Source organism: Epinephelus moara, chromosome 22, assembly GCF_006386435.1.
Source record: "Epinephelus moara isolate mb chromosome 22, YSFRI_EMoa_1.0, whole genome shotgun sequence".
NCBI classification, from domain to species: Eukaryota; Metazoa; Chordata; class Actinopteri; order Perciformes; family Serranidae; genus Epinephelus; species Epinephelus moara.
In genome coordinates this window covers 22,540,739-22,565,473 of record NC_065527.1, presented here as the reverse complement: position 1 = coordinate 22,565,473, position 24,735 = coordinate 22,540,739, and the positions used below count along the sequence as shown (strand labels likewise).

The following is a 24,735-nucleotide window of genomic DNA, read 5'->3' as shown; positions in this document are numbered from 1 at the left end:
TGAGCAGCAGCCAATATGTTATACCACTGCATGAGTAAAAGCTGTTGGATATGTATAAGGACTTTGTTCGAGGACAGAGAACTGCTGTCCATGGTTCTAACCAGGTGTGTGCAGGTTTTTGGGATGACAGGTGGCCCAATAAATGGATATTTAAAGCACTGACATATGGTCTTTATTTGTCTGTGATAAAGGAAGCGGCGTTGTGTTTGCATGTCCATGTTGGGAAGGAGCCAACAAAAACATTACCACATTTTGCAATCATATTACTTAACACTGACACTGACTGCACAACCCAAGTATGCTGCATAGATCGTGCAGAGGGCATGAACTACAGTGCCAAGAAACGTTTTTCACATACGTAGCCATTGAGATACACTTGTTTGTGCCACCACAATACAGGGAAGGTGAAAGGAAAATCCACAATAACAAGAACGCCTTTTCTGGAAACATGCATTTAAGTTTTTAACCACTTAAGATAAGAAAGAAAAGGTCCTTTTAAAAGCAGATAAAATGACCCTGTAATACAGTCAGTTTCTTTCAGTGTAAATATATAGGTCATCTATCATACTGCTCTCTGTTCCTTACAGTGCCACCCATTGACTAAAGCCACAGGACAGGATATCAACATGACCTAGTAACCTCTAAGACAAGTGAGCCTGCTGCAAATGTTTAACTCTGCCTGCGTGAGGGGAGCAAGAGCAAGTGCAAACATTAAAGTCCCCTGTGGTGAAAGCTCGAGGCCTGACAGACACGCGTGGCCAGTGTGTCTCGCTGATGGGGGTTTGCGGGAGGTGGCCGACATCATCGGTGGACATTAACGTCACACTGTGCAGTAGTGACCTTGAACTGATTAACAACTGGATGCTACTGAGCTGAGAGCCCATTCTCACAAAACAGCCCGCGTTGAGTTTTCTCAAGCAATAAGGTCACTTCGAACTACTTCCAAAGCTTTTATGTGCAAAATATCACTTTATGCCATATGATACGCTAGAGAGCAGTTTGTCTTTGTTGTTTAAAAGGTACAGTGTGCAAGATTTAAGGGATTTAGTGGCATCTAGCCGTGAGGATTGCAGATTGCAACCTGCTGCAACTTCCCACAAATAGAATTCCTACAGTTTTCATTGATAAGGTTTTTTTTTTTACCAGGAGCTGAATCATCCCCAGACGTCTCCTCCTCTCCGAAACAAACATACCCGCTAATTTAAACCAGTAAAAACAGTGAATAAAGCAGCTCATTCCAAGGTAACAATAACACAACGGTTGGTTATACACTAAAGAAAACATATTTATAATATTCCATTTCTGCCAATATATCCCCCTAAATCTTACACAATGGACTTTTAAATAGATGTTTAAGTGTGATCAAAACTTGTCCAGCAACTTAAGATTTTCAGAAATAGTCACACATTTATTTGCTTTTTCATTGGCAAGATAGTGTGGCAAGGTTCAAAACACAAAATGTCATCAAACAAGTATTCATTAACCTGCAAGCACTGCACTTTTCATGCCTAATGTTGTGGAGAAAATAAAATGTCCAAAGACGACTTGACGCTCAATGCACACCCAAAACCTCTTGATCCTTTTACTGTTGAATGATGAAAGCCATTTTTCTTGGTATTTCCAAACACCATTTAGACGTGACAGTGACACTGTGTTGATCTTGATTGCTTCCTGTACTTCACTGGCCCCGTCTCAGCGAACATTGATAACGTCCCCTTTCACCACGCTCCACTTCACTAGCAGCCGAGCCACGGATCCTCTCTGTTTGTCCTGGAGATGAAAGCAATCTTTCTGGCCATTTCCATGTGGTAGATCCGCCTGCAGTTCTCAAAGTTCTTCCGCTGTCGCTCTCGGCAGGGCTTCTCGAAGTAGCGCTTGCGCTTCACTGTGTCAATAATCCCATCCTGAGACAGATACCTGGAGTATGTAGAGAAAATGTGTGAAAAGCTGACACATGGGGTTGCATTCAAGACACTACAGAAATAGGATATCGCAATAGAAGTGAAACTGACAGAACACAGGTGTTAATATAATAAGTGCATTTCCTAACTGTTAACCCTCAAGACAACCAAACACACAATTAGATTATTGTACAGTTTAGACCCTTTTAGTCTGGATTTATGGATATTTTTAGTTTTTGTTTCTTATTATCATAATAATAATAATAATAATAATAATAATAGTACAGTGGGTCACAAAAATGTCTTAGTTTGCAGTGTTCGCACATTCATTTTTTAAATTCCTGGTTCTGCACAGAAAATGTATTTTTCAAATCTATTAACACCTTGTTTGAGATGTGTTCTGACTAATAGACAAGTAAAACAAAATAACTAAGCAGAGAAAATAATTATCATTAAGTCACAATATCAATTTAAAGAGGAACACAACCTACATTAAGAATTCCAATATGTTGTTTCCATGGCCTAGCAAAGTCCACCAATATTTGTGAACATCAGCTACTCTCTCAAAGCCATAAACCAGAGAAGTAAGTCTCAAACTTGTGATGTCACAGTCTGAAGCTACTCCATAGACCGTGAGTGACCTGATTTTGTGGACCCACATAATGTTTGTTTTCTTTTTTATACCCACAAAAGCTTTATTATATTGTGGTGTTCTCAGTTCTGACACAGAAAATATACCCATGTGCTCAGACCACCCTCCTAGATTTGGGAAAGAGTTTTTTTTCATGTTTTGTACATGCATTTTTGGACTGTCTTAGATCACAGGAATAATGTATCAATTTTGAAGTGGGCGTAGTTCCCCTTTAATCCTAAAGGGACTTCAGGTCTGAAATAATTCACGAAACAAATGACCCTGCTACAGTGGTGGTCACTTTCATAAAGCTTGACAGTGTTCAACATAAAATAAATAAAGAAAAGTAAGTATCAGATGTTATTTGATCTTTTTTCTTTTCAGTTTTAATGCCAAGATGAATTAAATACAGACTATTGAAAAAGAGTAATTTGAAATAAAATGTCTGTAATTATATCTAGTGAAAATTATTATGAAAGTGAATGGTGACGTAACTGAACAGTTTGTGGTTCCGTACACAGGCAACAAGGTAAATAGTGTCCTTTTAACCCCAGTTTCAGTAAGAGACTGTTGTTATTGAGTTCCTCTGTGTTTGATCCATGTTATGATGAATGTTCCCCTTGATTTATTAATAGTTTGAATTTTTCAATACGCAATTTAGGGGCACGTTATTTGTCCTCAAAGGAGCTCTGTATACATCCAACTGCTGATTGACACTTAAGTTTATATCTAACAAATGCCAACAGTTACAAGTGGACCAAATGTTGTGAAACCTTTGGTACTTTTAACCTTTTCAATGTGTTTATCCAACTCTGTAAGGCTATCTATTTAACGACATTTCTAAATCCTTCTCAGCAATACAGTTAGCATTTTGCTATTAGCTTTTCATGACCAGTGATGCTACTGCGCAGCCGCAGCTCTGTGACATTGAGCGGAAGGCTAACGGTAACTTAGCTAACGTTAGCTTGTCACCCGCTTCATAACAGCAACTTATATAATATATTAAATCGTAAAAACGAGAGTTTAACCTGGTTAAATTCTTGAACGCCGCGTCAACGTCGCCGTTTTTGACCATCACCGTCCGCGCAATGAAGCGAAGGTGCCTCGACATGATGAGACCGGTGCTTGCTGAATTGTCAACCGGCTGGAAACATGTAACTAACATTGGTTCCGGTCACAAGAAAAGCCATAAATCAACGCTAGGTGACGCTTTAACCATTCCCGTGAATGGCTTTTGCCATTTGTTCGAGTTTACCCTATATTGTTATTTCTGGAAAGATTCCGCCAGATATATTTGTTTTAATATTAATGTTTTTTTAAATACTACTTTGAGATGCAGTGTTTGATGTTTATGATGTCTGCAAAACATGTAACTAGTACTGTACTTACTGTATTTGTACTTTCCTTAAGTGTTTCCATTTTTGCTACCTTATACTTCTACCCCACGATGTTTTGGAAGCCAATAATGTACTTTTACTTGACTACATTTATTTAACAACATTAGTTACTAGTTACTTTGCAGATTCAGATTATTAATGCAAATTTAATCAATATTTTATGATGTATTATGTGGATAAAGATAAAACTTGAAAAATATATTAGTTATCCAGTAGTATATATAGTAAAACAAAGCTCCACCTTCACCAGCTGCAACGTGATGTTCACATAAATTAATCAATAATTATAATTCAGCAATACAGCAGCCTATAATATTCTGAAACGGGACATTCTGCATAATGAGTACTTTTGTTTTTTGTTCTTTGAGTATATTTTTGATGCTAATATTTTATGCTTTTACTTGAGAAAGATTTTGAATAAAGGGCTTTTACTTGTAACAAAATATCTCTATACTGTTGCATTACTACTTCTACTTGAGAAAAAGATCTGAATGCTTCTTCCACCACTGCATTTTAGCCATCTTTGCAAAATCAGTAGACCTTTATTCATGACAGAAAACATAACTTTACATTTTTAGAAAACTGATTCTTCTAAATGAATGTGTGAGCATGTGGGTAAACAGAAAGACATCTACAACACAGGGAACTCAACAGCAGTTATCATAGTTCATATATAGAGGGAGGTTGCTTTCAGGGGAATCACAGATTAATGAAACTACATACGTTGTCATGGCAACAGGGACAGCAGTGTCCAGTGTTATCCTTTCATCAGGGCCATTCTCCTCTTCGTCTTCTCATCTGTGAGCTGCTGTTGTCCTCTGTGTGTTCTCGGCCCGAGGTCAGCCAGCGGTGAATGCCGGCCTGGATGATACGTGTAACTTGCATTCAAAAGTGTTTTTATAGGGAACAATGTCCAGGTTTTATACGGCTGTATTTGATATGGAAGACTCACTACTTTCAATTATGAGGGAAAACTGGGAAAATGATTTGAAAAGTGGTGACACATTCACTCTTCATTCATTTGTTTGAGGCATGGCTTTATTTAATTTAACATTGTACACTTCATATGTCTAAGTTCAAGCTTTCAATTTTTTTTTCTCAGGGTTAGCCCTACCTGTGACAGATGCAAGCAAGCTATTGACAGCTTTATTACACATTTTAGTTCAAACCTAACAACATTCTAATTGTCCATATTTCAAGTTTATTCGGGGATCGCAGGTTGAACAACTGAACCGTGCCCTTTTCTTGGACTTTCTGGTATACTATCAGAGGATCTGACAAAAGCAGCACGGCCTACTCTGCCCTTCTGGCAAGCCCTCTCAGTCGTTTGAATTTGAAGAGTGACCGTCCCTAACCCTTTGACAGGTCGATTTGAGTACATTTCCACAAAAGAGAAAAATAAAAGTGACTAAAGGAAAGTGCTTTTATATTTCCTTTCTCTGTATAAAACACCCAATGAGGTTAATCCCCATGTTGCTGTGTAACTCTATAGGGGAGCTGCATGGTGCCAAAGGGAGGAATGCTTGAGACAACGTGCCCTGATAACATCATGACTCCTTTTGTTGGGTGAATGCACTGCATCATGTTTCCAGAGACATCCCTCCTGATCCAGACCTGATGAAATATTCTTGGCAGTGTGTAAGCGCATGTGTGGGAGAAAGAAAAAACAGAAAGAGAGTCAATAACATAAAGAAAAGAAATTTAGCATCGAGAGGCTTGGTGCTATTATCACATACATCTCCCAGACAGTGCATGAGGGGAATTATTCTAACCTACTGTACTTGTAACTGTGTGCTATAGTCAAGGCAGCATTGCATTTTGGGTAACTGAGTGTTCAATTAAAACACTGCAAAAAAAGAGTCTGCCATAGCAACCCCTATTGGCAGAGCTCCATAGCATCTGACGTTTACCTGACACTGACCAAGTTTACATGCACACTAATATTCCATATAATTCCAAATGTGACCATATTTGGAATTTGGTACAGGTCATGTAAGCGGCATATACCATTTGGATATTCCAGATTAGGCTTTTTTCTGAATGAAGCATTTACGATGTACGTCTCATTTAGGGTTTTTACCGCAGTTTGCAACACATGACCTTTTGCCTGTTTACGGTCAGCTCTGTGCATTGTCATGGATGCGTTGTACACAGAACAGCTCAGAAGCAGTTTGCGAAGCTGTGCTAGAGATGCATGCCCCCCAAAAAAGCCAACATTTCTGGTCTGAAGAAGACACGCACCAAAATATAGAAAAAAACAGGAAGGAAATATTAAAAAGCCTTTATTGTAGTGGCTAAATCATTAAAAGAGCCAACATGTTTTGACCACTGCAGGTCCGTCTGACGAAGGTCTTCAGCTCTCTGCAGAGCAAGGCTTTAGCTCCCTGCTCCCTGCAAGGCAGTGGTCAAAACATGTTGGCTCTTTTAATGATTTAGCCACTACAATAAAGGCTTTTTAATATTTCCTTCCCGTGCCCGCATTGCCTTCCTGAAGAAACACACCTACTTTTAAATTTTGAGAAAGACTTGAATATTAACAGTTTTGGCAAGAGTGGCCTTTTCAAGAGGAAGGCTGTGTTTGCACGGTCCAACAGGTCTGCCAGAAGACGCAAAATGGCACAAGTGACTCCAGCCATTGCACTTTCCCATATTTTGGCATTGTAACGACATGTTACGGCACGTTAATCAGAGTATGCACGACTGCATGTGAACAGGAATATAGTGAAATATTACTTTTTATTATGTAAGCAGCTCAGCAGGAATGTTGCCTTTTTGGAATAGGGGCAAACTGGATATTTGTGCATGTAGTCAGTGTTACATCCACCATTTTGTCAGATAGTATGACCAAGCAAATATTGACAGTCTTTACCCGCCCTCTGATTACAGTAGTTGTACTATTAACTGTACATACTAAATCTTTTATAGCTACTTTGTGACTGTCGTTTGTATTTGGAGATATATCAGTTTATAGATTAACATGTAAGCCTGATGCTAATATGTGGCTAACATAACATTCTGTTCATGGTGAAACTATGTAACTCTTCATACTTTCCCTTTTCAGAAAATATATTCACTCATGATACTGAAATTTCTAACTGACATTGAGGACATTCAAGTTATTATTTTTTTATTAAGAGATGAATATAAAAAGTGATGACATGACAACAGCAACTTTACTTGGTCTGTATGACTGTAGTAAACATTATAAATGAGAGAGCATTGAGTATTGAAACTATTTCAGATATTCAGAATCAGTATCAATAAATCAGTATTTTTAACAATACTTATGTTTATATATGCTCTTTTTTTCTAGCTCATATTTATCTTATTCATTTCTTTGTAACCTCTACCATTGAGTGTGTTGTGCTTTTATCCAGTGTGCTTTCACACTGTCACAATTACTTCCAGTCAGATCTTCAGCCTTTATCACCCTTATGTTTAGCTCCCTGCAGGGCAAGAATATTTCTTTTGTTATACAACACCTAATTTTTCTTTTTCCTTTCTTCTTTTCATTCTTCTTATTTATATTTTCTCATTTTAATCATAAATCGTATGCCCTGACTGTCCTCTCTGCTTTGGCACCACCATGCTCTAACAGGAAATACCAATCAGGCCAATATGGACTTGAATGTAAATTAAATTTGAGAAAAATAGAGGGAGGGTCAGTCCTGAATCAGCCAATTACTAGACAATGTCAATCATTTTGATCCAATTTGGATTAAATTCAGCCTAATTCAGCGTGACTTTTTACAGTAACACAGTATAAAACAAGTTGTCGGTCATTTCTTAGCCTATAAAGCACTTCACTTCACAATGATGAATTTGCAATGACATTACTGGTGCTGACAGATGTGTCAGAACTGAATGATTTCAAGCATTAGCAGCAGGATGTATTCTCACTGACACTGTAAACCTCAGCGAGGAGGTAAACAGTGGCTTGTGTCTCTGTTTGTTTACAGAAATAACATGTAGCCCTAAAGACATGTAACCCACCCCTGTCCAATTCAGATAAAGACTGGATGAGATGTGTTGGGTACAACTGATAGCCTGTGTGCTATTTGATTATAATGAATAAACTGTGGACTGATGTGTCACCTCTCTCTTAGATTCTAATTGTAGAGTGAAAAATATTGATGACACTTTCCTGGGTGGGTGCTTTCAGCTCTAAGTCTTATCTTTTTGCTCCTTCATTACCAGCTTTACAGCCCCCACTGTGGAGCTGAACACTGTAACCCTGATATCTGATCTCACATTCCAGATTGTGGACAACTTCACACATGGCTTCAGGTCAGGATAAAAAGTTGCATCCATTTCTCATGTCATTGCTCACTGGCTTATTTGAGCCATCTATCACTTATTTTCTGGACTTCTTGGTCTAACCAACAAGCAATTAACACTTAACATCCGAGCCTGCTGCTGCATCAACATCAAAGGACTTACTGGAAGTGTATTTTCCAGCTCGTATCCAAATCTTTCACCATGCTGACAGAGGTGGAGGGTGCAGGCAGAATCAGGGGGGAAAGTCCCTCCCTGTCACCGGCCTCTGCATTGGCTGGACCAGCATCAGATACAGGCGCGCTGTCAGCCAATCAATGGAGGCGCAGATGCAGGCAGCGGAGACGGCTGCACAGACCGGTTAACGGAGGGGAACAGACAGACAGACAGACAACGAACCGGAGAGTCTGCAGTAGTAATCAGCTTCTAATCTGCACAAATCATGGAAGTGGAAAAGAAAACCACAGACTTCTCTGGAAAATGGAAAATGAAGTCTTCGGAAAATTTCGAGGAACTTTTGAGAGCGCTGGGTGAGTAATGCATTTGAGTTTTTTTATGCACACGCATAGAATAATTATCTATTTAATGTGCATGTATAATAAGTTGTTATCTGGGTCGCATCCCGTTTTGTTCCACCTTCAGATCAAAATGCTTGCATGCACAATTTTTTCCATTTATACTTTGATACCAGTTTATCAGCATATTGTTATCTAGTTTTTCATCAACCATTGAGCTCCTTTGTTAAGCTGCAAAATCAGATAAAGAAAGGGAAAGGGATGCATGTCCTGCACAAAGAGCTGTCAATCATGTTGTCAGTGGCATCATCTACTGGAAATCCACTTGTCTTAGAGGTCAACTGGGAGAACCAAAGTGGTTTGAAGTGGCTCTCTGTGGTTACATTGGTTTGCTCCAGCCCTGCTAACCCATGTTCCTGGGAATATTTGGTCTTGTTAAGCTATATGAGACTGTATGGACTCCAGTTATAAAAGAGAGCATGAGAGAGAAAGAGGTCAGGTGAAGGCCAGCCAGTGGCATCCATTAAAAATCTGAAGACAAATAGCCTGTGGAGGAATGTTAGATTAGACTCATCTGAAGCAGGGTCCTCCTCATGCGGTTGTAATTAGAGCCAGTGTAAACGGAACTAAGCCTTGACATGGGCCCCAGCAGCCAGCCGGATCTGAGACTGACTTTCCTTCACTGCCCTGGGCCTCCCTGACCCAATCTAGAGCTGTGTATGTGTGTGTGTGTATTGCCTGCTTTAGTACCAACCGCTCCATGAGCAAATATGGTCTGAACTGAATCGGATTTGTGGGGTAGCCTTTTCGAAGACACTCCAGGTCAAATGAATAATGTCAAAAACTTAACAGTTAACAGGCACTTTACATTTTATTTACATTTATAAAATATCAGTTCACGTATCTACTGAGGCAGCACATAGATGTTTATGTAAGCTACGTGTTCTGAGTTTCACCTATTGTACTCTGCACATCAGTAACTAGGCCATTTTTTCCCTACAGGTCTCATTAATCCTATTTTCTCTTGCTGCATAAATGCATCAATGAATTATGGTATGTGCCTATCGGGCCCAAGGGGTCGGGGGGCCCAGGGCCAGAGCCTCTGAGTGAAGTGACTATTGGATAGTCAACCAAATGAGATACAAAATGAAACAAATGACCTCAAAGAAATGCAAAACAACTACAAAGAGACTCATAACTACAACAAATTGACTCAAAGCTAAAACAAAAAGACACAAAATTACTGCAGAGAGACAAAAACCAATTACCGAGAGACAAAGGCAACCACAAAGAGACTCAAAGCTACAACAAAGTGACTCAAAGAGACATAAAGCAACCACAAAGAGACAACAATCAACCACAAAGAGATAGGGATACAAAGGGATACAAAGCTACGGCAAAGAAATATAAAACAACGCTTCCAAACAACAGCTATAAAAAGAGACACAAAACAACTACAAAGAGACACAAAATGACCACAAAGAGACAGACAACAACCACAAAGAGACAAAAACAATCACAAAGTGATGCAAAATGACTAAGAAGAAATACAAAATTGGCACAAAGATACAGAAAACAACCACAAAGAGATACAAAAAGACCACAGAGACAAAACTAGCCACAAAGGGATGCAAAACAACCACAAAGGGATGCAAAACAATCACACAGGGATGCAAAATGACTAAGAATAGATACAAAACTGGCACAAAGAGACAGAAAATAACCACAGAGAGATACAAAAAGACAACAAAGAGACACAATTAGCGACAAAGGGATGCAAAACAACCACAAAGGGATGCAAAACAATCACAAGAGGTGCAAAATGAGCTCAAAGAGACAGAAAACAACCATAAAAAGAGATAGGAAAAAAAGACACAAAATTGCTCACAAAGGGATGCAAAACAACCACAAAGAGATGCAAAATGAGCACAAAGAGACAGAAAGCTACAGTGTAGTGACACAAAACAACCACAGAGAGACTCAAAGCAATGAGACACGGAACCACTACAAAACAACTACAAAGACACACAGAATGACCGCAAAATGCATCACTTTTAAACAAAATGACCACATTGAGATGAAAACATGTACAAAGACCAATGACTGCCAGACAGTAATGACAAAGACAAGCAAAACGACCCCAAAAAGATGAAAACAATCACAAAGTGAAAAAAAAACTACTACTATGAAACATAAATTACGAAAGAAGTGCATTTGACTATAAAGAGACACAAAAAAACCCACAGAGACAAAACAAATAGATGCTACTTGACTACAAATAGATGCAAAACAGCTACAAATTTGCATTTCCATTTTTTTATGTTGCAAAGTCAAGCCAAAACCTTTTTATTTAAGCTGTGAAATGATTGCAGTCATTCACATATCTGTTCACAATGAGGCTCGAACTCTGGTGGTTAATAAGCATCATACCGGCTTCAGTGGAGTTTTGAGTTGAGTGGATATGACAGAATTTTAAGAATGTCACAGTAATTAGTGGTATAAAAGACCATACCAGTGGTTTTGCATGTTGTAACCCATCAAGTACAAATCATGTATGCTTTTAATTACTGGTAACCGTTTTCTGAGGCACACAGTAAATTCTTAGATTCATCACCTTGGTTTTAGTTCATTCAGTACAGAAAAAAAAGTCAGCATGCAGAGACTTGAAACTAAGATTTTAATCACAGTGAACATTTCATTACCTCATTTTTCTTCTCATCAAAGTCGTGTTAGTCTTGTGTGGCAATGCAGCAGCACAGATTGTTCTGAAAACTTTAGGGTGCCAACAAGCTTTGCATTCATAACCCTTGTTGGAAATCACAGTGAGAAGATAAATAGTAAGAAATATGAATTTCATTTGTTACTTGTGTTATAAAAGCTGCTGTTCAGCTCTTGACTCTCAAATATCGGATGACATAGTTTTAAGGACTGCCAAACAAGGAAAAAAATTCCAAACATTCCCTGCTCGCAGCTGCTTTACCACACAGTGATACTGTAATATTGTCAAAAAAATAAAAGTGATGAAAGATTAACTTTGACAGATTACATAAAGATTGTTTTTCATCTTGTACTGAATGAACTCAAACTACGGCTGTGTGGAAGGTCAGAAATCAGAGTCAAAATTTATAATATGCTCTGGATTTATATAAGATTATACTTTCCACTCTCGTAAACCAACACAGCTAATTGCTTCCTGAACAGCTGCCAGCTTGATATTAGTCCTTTTTGTGTGTGAACAGGTGTGAATGTGTTCCTGAGGAAGATTGCAGTGGCAGCAGCCTCCAGCCCTGCAGTGGAAATCACCCAGCAGGACGACAGTCTGTCCATCAAGACCTCCACCAGTGTCCGCACCACCAATGTCTCCTTTACCGTGGGTCAGTCCTTCAATGAGACCACAGTGGATGGACGTCCCTGCACGGTACACATCCCATATAACATTCCTGTATTATGTCAATGCATGCATACCAGCATTTTGCCAAGGACAGCATAACTAGCCAGAGTAATGTGCAGAAGAAACATATGGAAATAATTTCAGAGTCAGTCCTAGTGATTATTCATGGATGTGTTCTGACTCCCTTCATGCTGAGTGAGTGGTGAAGGACAGGTCATAAAAATGTTCTGACATGCAGCAATCGGCACATTGAGCTCCAGTTATGACGACGCCTAAACTTTGTTATAACTTCGTAGAGTCCAAAGATGATTCATATTTCTTCTTCTTATGAATCCTTGCAGAGTTTTCCTAAATGGGAAACAGACAGCAAGATCAGCTGTGAACAGACTTTACAGAAAGGCGACGGGCCCAAAACGGCGTGGACCCGAGAGCTGACCAACGATGGAGAACTGATACTGGTAAGTATGATGTGTGCAGAGCCAACACGCAACTTTATATACGGTGTATTAGAGTTAAAAAGACACTTAAACTAAGATGACTGTCGAATCTGAGAGCCTTAAAGAATTATTTGTTGGTTGAGAAATCATAGCCATAGCCATAAATAAGAACACATTTTAGGTTGTAAAAAAGGTAAAATAAGACTACAGCCATAGCAGCTTTGTGAGACTGAGCTGTAAGCTACTGAAATAACTACCACTGCTGGAGAGATGGTCTTCCATAAACCTGGGCTGTCTATGCAGTAGAAAGACACTCATACTTTTGAAATTGGTGCAACATGACCAGAGAAAACAAAGGAAAAGGACTGTGGAATTCACTTTTTCTCAAGAGGCTGAAAACCTACAACTACCAGAATGCATTGCGACTCACTGGACCAATAAACGCTCCCACTGGTGGGTGACGTAATGTAAGGTTTGTTGTTTTTCCACAGACAACAATATGGCGGCTGGCTGGTAACAAATGGTCTCAAATGACAGGTAAACAGTAAGCTAAAATATGTTTCTGAAAGCATTTGAGGTGAAAAATAGGAAACGCAGGAACAGAATCGTGCATCGTTTTTATAGTTGGATCTCGTTTTTTCAGCCTCTGTTTTTACATTACAGGAAACAGTATGCCGCCTACTTCTTGCTCACAAATTCTCATATTACAGCCAAACAGTGCACTAAAATATCTTTCTGAAAACATTATAGGGCAAGAAATAGCCAATAGGCCCGTTTCCACCGCAGGAACTTCGGGGTAATTTTACGGGGCCGGGGCCGTTGGTGCGTGTCTCCACCGCAGGAACCACCCCGAAGGACAGAGTTCCGGAACTTTTACAGGGGCTAAACAAGTCCCTGCCTCGGAGTAGGTACTCAGAACGGCCCCGAGAAACTCCTGGCTGGGGCTTGGGGATTACTTGGTGCTGATTGGATATACTCAGGGCGGGATGTGACGTCTTGTAAATAACAACATGGTTATCGTAGATTAGCTGGGCTAACCGTTAGCTGTTAGCGGTGTCTGTAATAACTCCAGAAACGGTCCGTGAAAAAAATATTTTTTCCAGCGGATATCTTAGTTACAACATGATTGAGCTAGCAAAGCAGTTTTGTGTTGCTATGTGTGGTATTTATTCAGTTTTGGGAAATCACGATGTCTAGAAAGCATCAGCTGACAGGGACAGCTAACAGCAGCAGCAAAGCTAACATCAGGACATCATCTGTTAAAAGCCTCCCGTTGTTGGATACGACATGAAACTACTCCAGTTAGCTCAATCATGTTGTAACTAAGACATCCGCTGGAAAAAAAAATGTTTTCACAGACCGTGACCAGAGTTATTACAGACACCGCTAACAGCTAACGGCGTCCCTACGCCCCTACGTCGCCCCGGTCAAAATGGTCGCACAACGATTACTTCACATACAGAGCACGGTAACTTTACAGGAACCTTCGTCCTACTTCGCTCTCTCAGTGGAGACACGACGGTTGAGAGGGCCGAGCGAGAGGATGTTCCTGTAGTAGTTCCTGCCCCCCAAGTAGTACCAGGAACTTCTTCAGTGGAAACGGGCCTAATACAGTAACAGAGTCTGGATTTATAGTTGATCAGCACTGTCTAGTTTGATTGTGTCTGTGGTTGCAGGCATACAAAAATGCGGAAGTACATTCTGTAGTTTGAGCAAAAGCCCTATGGCCAGCAAAAATCCACCATCCAGCTGATTTGAGCTGAGAGATGAGCAGGGAGATCTGGGCACTGGTAAGATGGAGGGAAGTTTATTATACTTCATTTACACATACTAGCCACACTGTTATGATGCAAAGCTGGTTGAAATTTGGCAAAGTATCCCTTTACATTACTGCATTGCCTACTGTAATGGTAAATGAACTATGGTAAGCTTCCTCCCATCTTATCAGTGCCCAGATGTAGCTGCTCATCTCTCAGCTCAAATTTCCACTGGCTCTCAGGCTGCTGCTGGAACTACAGATTGTAGCCTACTTCCAAGTTTTTTTATGGCCGCCATCATGGACACAAAGAGTACAGTACAGACTGAGACTCAGACCAAACTGTAAAGCTAAGCTGTGTTGATCAAATATAGACAAGATTGTGTTACTGTTTTGCCGATTTCTTGTCTAAAGTGTCTTTAGAAATGTATTTTAGTGCACTGTTTGGCTGTAATGGGAGAATTTGGGAACAGCAAGCAGGTGCCATACTGTTTCCTGTATTGTAAAAACAGGCTGAAAATTCTGAGATCAAACACTGCTGCTAGGCAGTGCTAATAAAATATGAACCAAGACTCTGTAACTGTGTTTCCCATTTTTTGCCTTAAGTTTTTTCAGAAACATATTTTAACTTACTGTCGAGAAGCACTTCAGAGATTCTTTATCAGAGTATGCCAGTATATTCATCTGGCATAGAGTGTGCCAGTAAACCTGGAACTCCGTTAGCGCTTTTAGCACTTCCGGTTCTCTCGTCTAAAAGTCAATACGTTTTTTGAATGGGATTTTGGTTAAATGCCTCAAATAAGGTCTGTGGTTAACAAAAGCTTAAGCGAGTTTCAGGTTTTGTTCTACGACATAAAACACGTCAGTAAATACCCTACTTGTGAATTTTGAAGCTTTTACGTGTCGTAAAAAAGGCGGTTGCTAACAAGTTGCTCAATACGACTACAAACCCTGTCGGGGACATTAAACGTCATCACCCCCGAACAGGCGAGAGTGCTGGCAGTCCGCCATTACAGCTTCTTATTTAGCTTAAACAGTCCGATTTCCCCATTATACAATGTTTTTAAAATAAAGCGGCCGAAATCAGTTGAAAGCTTAGTGGCGGTGACGTCAAGAGTCATGCGACCGTGGAGTAGTCATGTAGTCCGTTAAAGCCTAACGTTAGCTTTTTACTTCTGGCGATCGCATTTCAGCTTCAAATGCGGTATGAAAGGTGTTCATATGTGAAGATTATCTCGCTGAACAAAACCTGTAAGTATCATAAACTTGTGTTAGCCACAGAGCTTATTTTCTGACATAATCCAAAAAGCAATGCAAAAATCACATTCACTTTCTCTTCCGGGAACCAGCGTGATGCTAAACTTCCGGGTTTTGACGTCAGCCCTGGCACACTCTATTGATACGTTAGTCTTTTTATAAAGTTTGTTGCCTCTAGTCCATGTGCTCTGGTCTAGTCTCTCCTGAGTCCTTTTCCTCTGTTTTCTCTGGTCATGTAGCACCAATCTAAAAGGTATTTGCATCTTTCTACCGCATAGACAGGCTAGTTTTATGAAAAAACCATCTTTCCAGCAGTGAAAAACCTATTTAAATGCTAATACAAGGCTAGCAGTTGGGGTAGCCTTCTTGGAATAATGCAGGGTTGCAGATAGTTAATGGAAGGTTTTCCTGTTTGTTGTTATCATAATAGAAACCTATTTACCCTTTATAATGTGTGCCCTGATAGAAAGTTTTACCAGAAGTCAAACCTTTATCCTTTTGTTTCTGTTTTCTTTCAGACAATGACTGCAGGGGATGTTGTCTGCACCAGAGTTTATGAGAGGGAATGAGGAAATATTTTCAAGACTGTCATATAATCCGCCTGTTTTGTGCCTCGTGCATGGTTTACATTTACTCTCCTTGTTTTCTTCTTCCTCCCAGCCAGTCAGATGTTGGTCACATCTCTAACAGTGCACTGTGTAGAAAAGGCTTCAGTTCACAATAATGTATGTTGGCACCGTAGTTGCTTTTATAACACCAAAGCTGAACTTGCTCTTTATGTATCATATAGAAATGTCACACATTCCTTTTCTAAAAGCTGTGTCTAAATCCCTTTTTCAACATGTTAATAAACTATTTTATATGAATTTACTGTTTGATGGTTCCTTGTCAAACACTCAATTCTTTATATTGCCTCCTCCCTGCACCTCCTATTCCCTTGTCGTCTGTCCGCATATCATTTTACATCAATGTCTGCCGTTCATATTCTCCTGATTATTCCACACCCTTTTCCCCCTCCAGCTTTCCATTTGTCCTCTGTGTACTCTTTAGTCATTATAGCCCATTACAATATGTCCTCAATTAGTTTAAAAAAAACTCCCAAAGACAATTCCGATTTTATAAACTCCACTTTGAGGGACATTTGGCAAAGACAAGAGGGAAACAGGGAGTGGAAAGGAAAATGAGAGAGGGAAAGAAAGAGGGTGGTCATGAGAAAGTTATTTCATCACATCAGGAGAGGTTATACTTTGTATGTTCCTCTCTCCAGCTGTACCTACTTACCGAATGAGCTCAATAAAAAAATCCCCCACCCCTTTCGCTTTGGCTTTGCACCCAGGTACAATGTGTTAAATGGCTTCGTCTTACACTGCACAAGGAGATTTCCAGCTGCTCCCTTTCAAAACCCACATTTTAACATAATGGATGCAAACGGCTGCAATGTGAAGAGAGCATCGTTAGGTGAAAATGATAGATTTGACTGTATTCACAGTCCCTGAAATATTTTTCTTTTACCCAGCTAAAACCCAACTGTGTGCCTCAGGCTGACTTCACCTTGCTGTGAAAAATGGACCTTCGGGGTCTCTCAGGCACTTCCTGAGGAGAGTGCTGCCACGGTTCACAGGCTGTGATGGTTTTTCCAGGTTTTCAAACAGTGTGCAGACAAGCGCCCCTCTGAAGTGCTTCCCAGTTTATACACAGTGCTGAGCAAGCAGCGGGAGGACTGGGCCTCCTCTGGGATGAATGTTCTCAATAACCTCTGTGGGTAAATGTGTGTCTGGAGGAAGTACTCAGATCCCTTACTCAAGTAAAAGTACCAATACCACAATATAAAAATACTCCTGCATAAAAATGTCCTGCGTTCAACAGTTTTATTAGCAAAAAAGGTCCTTAAAGAAACTGTATGTGACATTCAGAACATATATATATATATATATATATATATATATATATACAGGGTTCCCACGGTTATGGAAAGCTTGAAAAAGTCATGGAATTTCCCAGTCTTATTTTTCCAGGCCTGGAGAAGTCATGGAATCACTAAAATCAAAATAATAATAATTTAACAATAATGTTTTTCTTTGTAATGAAATGAATTGTTACAGTGATCTTCCGTGGATGACCTTCCAATAGCAAATTTATTTTCTGTGAGTTAGATGTTGATGTTGTCGTCATAACTGGAGATCAATGATGTTGATGTTGTAGCTCTAATATGTGTCAACTGCAAGGTATATCGTTTCAGCATCGACGCTGTGATGTGCAATAGTCGCATCGAAGGACTTGCAATATCAAGTAAGGCAAATAAACTCAAACAACTTATTTGATGGCTGATGAGAATGCAAAACTTGCACAGTTCTCATTTTCCATGACTTTTACCCGCTAAGCCGTCCACTTTTATACGATATGTGTATATATGACGTAGTGTGGCAGCATTGGATGTGGGAAGCGAGACTGTCCTGCATGTGTGTGTGTGTGTGTGTGTGTGTGTGTAGAAAAGAAGCATAACCAGGCCAGCAAATGCAGCAGGCACAGTAATGTGCCTTAAAAAGATGTGACAAGGTTTTGAAATTTTGTCCATGAAAATGTGTGGGAACCCTGTACACGGTATGATTCAGAGCCCAAGCTGCGATTGTCTGCACACGGTTCTCAACATGGAGGTGGCTGAGCTGGCGGCTAGCAGCTAAGGGTGCTAACTCCATGAGCACTAACAACAGCAGTGTTAGGGGAAAGTGCAGGGTGGGCATCACACTTCTGTGATGATATTATCAGCAGTAACCACCAAATAAGTGCAATGCAAGCCTTCAGGAACAGCGCCAGACTCTGAAGCCAATTTGACATAGTGCCCAAAGGTAGAATTACAGCTTCTGGGTCTTTAACGTGATGCCAAAGGGCCCAAAGAGAGTTTTCCCCATATACTTACATTGTGAGACCAGTGTTTGTAAATCAGTGCATGTATTTTTTTTAGCATCACAACCTCTGCAAAATTGCTTTTTGTATCATCAGCATTTGATCCAATCAGTCTGATAACATTTTTAAAGTCTAGAAGAGCCACATGAATAACTCATCTTATCCCCATTCAAGTTGGTGGAGGGCTATACGGAGAGATAGCCGCTTCACTGGCGGACATTAGCCGCTTGGCCACTTTAAGTCTCCAGTGCACTTGCTCTACAGGCCCCACGATGCAGAAGACCTGTGTAATTTCGAGCTTCAGTTATTAAGCTTTTTTGGCTTCCTGCGCCACTGAGTTACTTTCATTGTAATGAACGAGGCCCCGCCTCCAACGCTGTATGCAGTTCTCTATGTACATCCATGGTGCAATGCAGAGCGGTGGCAGTCACCTAGCCACTGGGACACACACAGGGACTCACATGCACTAACATGCACATGCAGCTGGACTGGCTACCACAACATAACAAAGATTCTTCAATTGCAACACACAAAGGAAGTGTGGCTTTATTCTGAGCTCAGGATGCCATTACTCCACCAAATTTTCACATAGCAGATAGTTCTTTGCTACTCTTTTAATGCTTTGAATCTTGCATACAGTGACTTTAAAAGCACTTATAGGTTCTAAGTGATAATTATTATACTGTTCATTTTATTACTCGACTGTTAATACTGATGCATGATGTATAATTTTAAGTAAAAGTAAAGTACAAGTATCTCAAAACTGTGTTTGAGTAAACGTGTTTAGTTACTCTCCACCACTGATCTGTATTCAGTTTGTGTCTGGGAACAGGAAAGTATGCACAGCTTACACAACTTCACTCATCATGTACGTGCTTTTATGTCTCCCAGGCAGAAAGTATGTTTTCAATGGCCTCAGTGAAAACCCATGTTATTGTGTAAGCACTCATCAAAACCACAGCGCTCTAACTGCACTCTGGAGGGGATGGAAAGTTCCTCGCCATTTGCTCAATAAGAAAATTGGCATCACACACACACATGCACACACAGACACACACACATCCAAATGCACAAGATGCCTGATTCTGTGTAAATGACCCCATTGACTGATGGCTGTTACAGCCTCACTGGAGCAGTCTAAACCACCCAGTCCCTCCTTGTTAACCGGGTCACTCTCTGCACACAACTGTTAGGGCAGCTCATTCCTCAGGCAGTGATGTCATGGAGCGTCGCAGTGCTCGATTGGCTAAGGAATGCTGTGGTTTTAGGACAGGGAGGTACCCGAGTCCAGCGTTTGAATCAGGGCCATCTGGACCAATTATGACACGGCAATTATAGGAAATGATGAGTCACAGGTCGGGCGGCACGGTGGTGTGGTGGTTAGCACTGTCGCCTCACAGCAAGAGGGTTGCCGGTTCGATCCCGGGTGTGGGAGCCCTCCCCGTGTCAGCGTGGGTTCTCTCCGGGCACTCCGGCTTCACAGTCCAAACACATGCAGATTGGGGACTAGGTTAATTGATAACTCTAAATTGTCCATAGGTGTGAATGTGAGCGTGAATGGTTGTTTGTCTCTATGTGTCAGCCCTGCGATAGTCTGGCGACCTGTCTAGGGTGTACCCTGCCTCTCGCCCAATGTCAGCTGGGATAGGCTCCACGCCCCCCCACGACCCTCAAGAGGATGAAGCGGTCAGAAGATGGATGGATGGAGTCACAGGTCAGCTGACAGAGATGCTGCTGGAGGAAGGCAGACAATACAGTTAATTCAACTGTAAAAATGGCCACTCGTACTTTGCTATCGTCCATTACCACCCCATCATCTATCTCTAGCTCTCTATCTTCATGGTTTTCCATCAAAAAAATAAATAAATCTCAGTGGTTGCATTGATCTATTTCAGTGGCACTAATATTAAACTCAACTCAAAGGTATAGTTTTTTTTAGTGGGGTTGTATGGAGTACTTATGCACAGACAGTATATTAGATACAGTAGATGTCTGCCAGCACACGCGCAGTTTGGAGAAGCAGGCTGGAGTCTGACATGCAAGCTAAGCACTGTACTGCTGTGGAGGGGTCAGCAACAACATGTATTTTAGCCACCTAAAAAGAGGAAAACAATGATGCACCATTGCCAAAAGCAGTTATTTTGTTTGTGTTATTCTGTGGCTTTGGCATTTAAAAAGAGTAAGTTTGAATTCATCAAAGTCACTCAATAACACAAACTAACTAACTGATCAAAGCAGCAGTAGACCAATAGCTCTCCTGTTCTGGTGGCTTTGACGAGAACATAGATGGGGAACTGAAGTTGTTAATGGCTGTCGGAACAGGCTGTCTGATGGAAAAGTAAAGCACTGAAAATACTCTCAATATAGCATACACTTAGACTGATACTGATTTTTTTAGGTGGTTAAAAGATGTTTTGTTGCTGACCCCCCTCCACAGCAGTAGATTGCTTAACTTCCATACTGGACTCAAGCCTGATCTTCAAACTGGAGGTGTGCCGACTGACATCTACTGTATGTAATGTACTGTCTCTAAGTACCCCATACAACCCCACTTAAAAAAACCTGACTCATTCATTTTCTGTAACTGCTTAGGGGTCGCGGGAGTGCTGGAGCCAATCCCAGCTGACATGGGGCGAGAGGCAGGGTACACCCTGGACAGGTCGCCAGACTATCGCAGGCCTGACACATAGAGACAGACAACCATTCACACTCACATTTACACCTACAGGCAATTTAGAGTCACCAATTAACCTGCATGTCTTTGGACTGTGGGAGGAAACCAGAGTACCTGCAGAAAACCCACGCTTGGCTCCCCTACCCTAGGGTTTGAACCAGGAAACCTCTTGCTGTGAGGCAACAATGCTAACCACTGCATCACTGTGCCGCCTACTGAACTATCCCTTAAACTCCAAAACAGAAGTTTGACCTCCAGTTACCAATTAGTCCTGTTGTATAAAAATTTACGGTGGCTGTTTTTAGTGCTAAATTTGTTCGTGATTTTTGGTTTGAACACTTAAGATGAAACAAAGCATCAGCTGTTTTTCTGCAGCTAAATATCAATGTTTAAAAAGGGAAATGATATTTTATTTAAGAGTGAGCAGAAGGACACCAGCAAGTAGCTATTAATGGTGATTGCACTGAAGTGGTAAATGGATTTAAATATCTAGCAAGTGTCATTTACAGGAGAGGATTACAATAAATATACTTAATGTTGAAGCTTCGACAGTTTAGAGTGGACAGATATATAACCTACTGGTTTACTCTACCTTTCTTTCAGGTATCAGATATGAAGCTGAATGCTTTACCTTTTCAAGATAATTTAGGAACATTTTTTTTGGACAAGTCATGTTGTTCTTATTAAAGCATTGCAGGTTAGAAAGGTAAGGTAAGTACGTAGTATATGGTCTGATGCAGAGATTTTCTGTAGGAATATGGTTGTTAGAGTGACTTAGGTTAATCTACATTTTGTTAACAAGTATAAGTGCAAGTGTTAAGTGAAAAGACAGAATTAGATTCAGTGGAAGGGCCAGATTTGTAACACTGTAACATTTGCAACTTTCACGTAGAAGAGCTTGATGGATTTTGACAAAAAGAAATATAAAGATGGATAAATGATGGTATATGTCTGTCGCAATTAAGACTTCACAAATTCAAACTTAAGGCTATTTAATGACTTTTAAGGCTTAATAGTCATAAAACTGAGTTTTATAAGACATTTCAAGACTGTTTAAGGACATACCCTGCTGGTATTTTTCACTGTCTGTAATAAGTAAGAATAAATTTAATAATATTGTGAATAGTGTGACACTGCTTTGTGAGGAAAGGGCGGGAAATCCTCAGAGATGTGTCACACCCTCTCTATGGTGAAAATGAGTTGTTACCATAAGGACGGAGGTACAGGGTACCGCCCTTGTGGACTATCCATGCCCAGAGACCTATCATATCTCCCAGTTGAGCTCTGTTAAACAAATCTAGATGATATGACATGTGTGTGACACTCAGTTTGTTACACATGATTCTTTATTGTTGGTGATGCTGTGAGCACTTTGTTTTTGAATGTCTGTCATAATTTGTAATGTCTTTTTGTTGTGGTTGTATTTGTGTAACAGTTGCCACAGACACAAAAAGAGTTTCTGTGAGGATAAGATAAATGCACTAATTTGTAACTAAAGATTATTTTTATCAATCTGTCTCTTAATCTGCAATCAATTTATCCATAAAATGTTGGAAAATAGCAAAAATGCCCATCACATAAGAGATAAAATATCGTTTTTTAGATTGTTAGATAGAACATGTTTTCTGTGCAGTTCAAATCCACTGTACATGATATTAAATTCTAGTGGAGAACCTAAAGTTTCCAAAAGTACCAAATTGTCAGGCCAAATTTTGTAAAAACTTATTTTGGATGACGCAGAAGACATATAGAACATTGTCATATGATAAAATAGTGCAGCCATAAAAAACAAGGAGCCCTGAGTGTGAGTATTTTACACAGCGTCATCAACATTGTTCAGCTTCACATATAAAATATTTTATATATTACTTTATATTACATTTATCATATTTTTGGTGATGAAAATGTGCCTGCTCATGCATTAAAAGATCATATGTGTGAAGATCTGTTCATGAGCAACAGGGGGGTCCAATAACAGGGAATGTACAGTATGTGCATGAACAATGTCTGACTGTGTGTGAGCACTGTATGTGTACGTGACAGTCTGACCTGTGTGTATGTAATGAAATCATATGACTGCCCTCACCCATGTGACCCCATGTGACTTGTAGGAGAGGAGAATGAAAAGAGACCCAGGCTGGATTGTACAAGGGCATTAGGGCATGAAGTGTGTATAAACTAAAGGGCCAAACCCTTCTGCTGCTGCTCAGCCTGTGACTGCAGGCTCGTACAATGTATAAGAAGTACACAGAAGAACCTATTAAAAGGTTTTGCGCCCTTCAAACAAGCTGGGACCAAAAAAAACCACATTTGATAAATTCCATTAAAATGGAAGCAACAATGATTCAAGGTTAATTTTGAAAACGTGTTTAAGTGCATGCGTCAGATGTGATAAAATATTCTGAAAAAGAATTAATGTTTATTTTGCTGCACCTGAGCAGTTACCTGAGGTTCAAATACTACATTCCTCTTGAGGCTCACAGTCAGCTGAGACCAGAGAAGCAGAGGGAAAATTAGTACTTCAAGACACGAGACTGACATCTACTGGAAAAGGAGTAAAGTATATTTTTGAAACCTCAAGACATGAATATTAACCAACAGTTACATAAACACCAGGCAAAGACTGAGATCAAACTGATGTACATGTTAAGCTAAATGTTAAGAGTGGAGTGACATGCCCAAATTAGGATTTACACTTTGAGTATTTGTCAAAATCATGAGGTTAATAGTTGTTTGCCAAAAACAAACAATTAATTTCCTCAAGGCTCAATGATCTATCTGCTGATCCTTTAAGCAGTAAATTCATCAAATGCAAAATGTATATTTAATCTCAACTATTAATTTTTATCATTTGAATTATACAAGACAATTGTCTAACTTACTGAACCTTTTTTTCCTTGTATTATATTTTACATTCTATATTTACAGACTATTATATTATATGATTGTATATGACCACCCTACTGTACCTTATACTATGTCTCATATCCCACTATATCATGATGTACCATAGATTATGTTATGTTATATCTTACCTTGACTCTTGCACTACATTATATTAACACAACACTGAGTACCATTATCTAATCTTTATCATATCAGTCTCCTTTCAGGAGACTTATTGAATCTGCTGCTATTAATCACGCCCTGTCACTTTATCAGCACCACTCGTTTCACCATGTCATTTTGTCTCCAAATACTCTATTATAGTTTTTATTTTTATTCTATTCTTATTTTAGTTAATGTAGGGGAGACTGAGTATGGTTGTAACAACGGGATGGTTGTAACAGCACCACTTTCACTGAGAGGGAATGACGTATTAATCATGTTATACATTTGGTGTATGACCACTGTCGTCCTGACCTTGTATGTGAGATTTCATAGCTGTGTAAAGAAGTGTGCAGATTTTACAGCCACAATACTGATTTTCAGGTATGAAAGTCATTATTTTGGACCATCTCTATATTTCGATTACTACTGATACTGCTGAAATTAGAATTATGTAACTTGTATTAGATTAGAGAGAAGTCTGTTTGGTCAAATGTGTAGAATATTTGCTCATTTCAAACCACCATATTACTACAGCTAGCTAAACAA

At 39.8% G+C, this 24,735-nt stretch overlaps 2 protein-coding genes across 2 annotated transcripts; one reads left to right on the top strand and one right to left on the bottom strand.

Moving 5' to 3' along the window:
* Nucleotides 1-1,387: 1,387 nt before the first annotated feature.
* mrps21 (mitochondrial ribosomal protein S21) lies at nt 1,388-3,714 on the bottom strand. The gene is made up of 2 exons (XM_050035054.1): nt 3,561-3,714; nt 1,388-1,917 (listed from the first exon to the last, which is right to left on the bottom strand). The coding sequence occupies exons 1-2, from the start codon at nt 3,695-3,697 to the stop codon at nt 1,737-1,739; spliced, it is 318 nt and encodes a 105-aa protein (XP_049891011.1). The 5' UTR covers nt 3,698-3,714; the 3' UTR covers nt 1,388-1,736.
* Nucleotides 3,715-8,343: 4,629 nt separating this feature from the next.
* Nucleotides 8,344-16,426, top strand: crabp2b (cellular retinoic acid binding protein 2, b). Its single transcript, XM_050034465.1, has 4 exons — nt 8,344-8,734; nt 11,959-12,137; nt 12,452-12,568; nt 16,079-16,426. Exons 1-4 carry the CDS (start codon nt 8,647-8,649, stop codon nt 16,127-16,129), a joined length of 435 nt encoding a protein of 144 aa, XP_049890422.1. The 5' UTR covers nt 8,344-8,646; the 3' UTR covers nt 16,130-16,426.
* The last annotated feature ends 8,309 nt before the right edge of the window (nt 16,427-24,735 follow it).

Excerpts from the sequence above, each read along its gene's own strand:
- mrps21 (XM_050035054.1), bottom strand. The coding sequence starts at position 3,697 with ATGTTAGTTACATGTTTCCAGCCGGTTGACAATTCAGCAAGCACCGGT. Across the intron at positions 1,918-3,560 it reads GCGTTCAAGAATTTAACCAG|GTATCTGTCTCAGGATGGGA; the intron begins GTTAAACTCTCG and ends TACATACTCCAG.
- crabp2b (XM_050034465.1), top strand. The coding sequence starts at position 8,647 with ATGGAAGTGGAAAAGAAAACCACAGACTTCTCTGGAAAATGGAAAATG. Across the intron at positions 8,735-11,958 it reads GGAACTTTTGAGAGCGCTGG|GTGTGAATGTGTTCCTGAGG; the intron begins GTGAGTAATGCA and ends GTGTGTGAACAG. Across the intron at positions 12,138-12,451 it reads TGGATGGACGTCCCTGCACG|AGTTTTCCTAAATGGGAAAC; the intron begins GTACACATCCCA and ends GAATCCTTGCAG.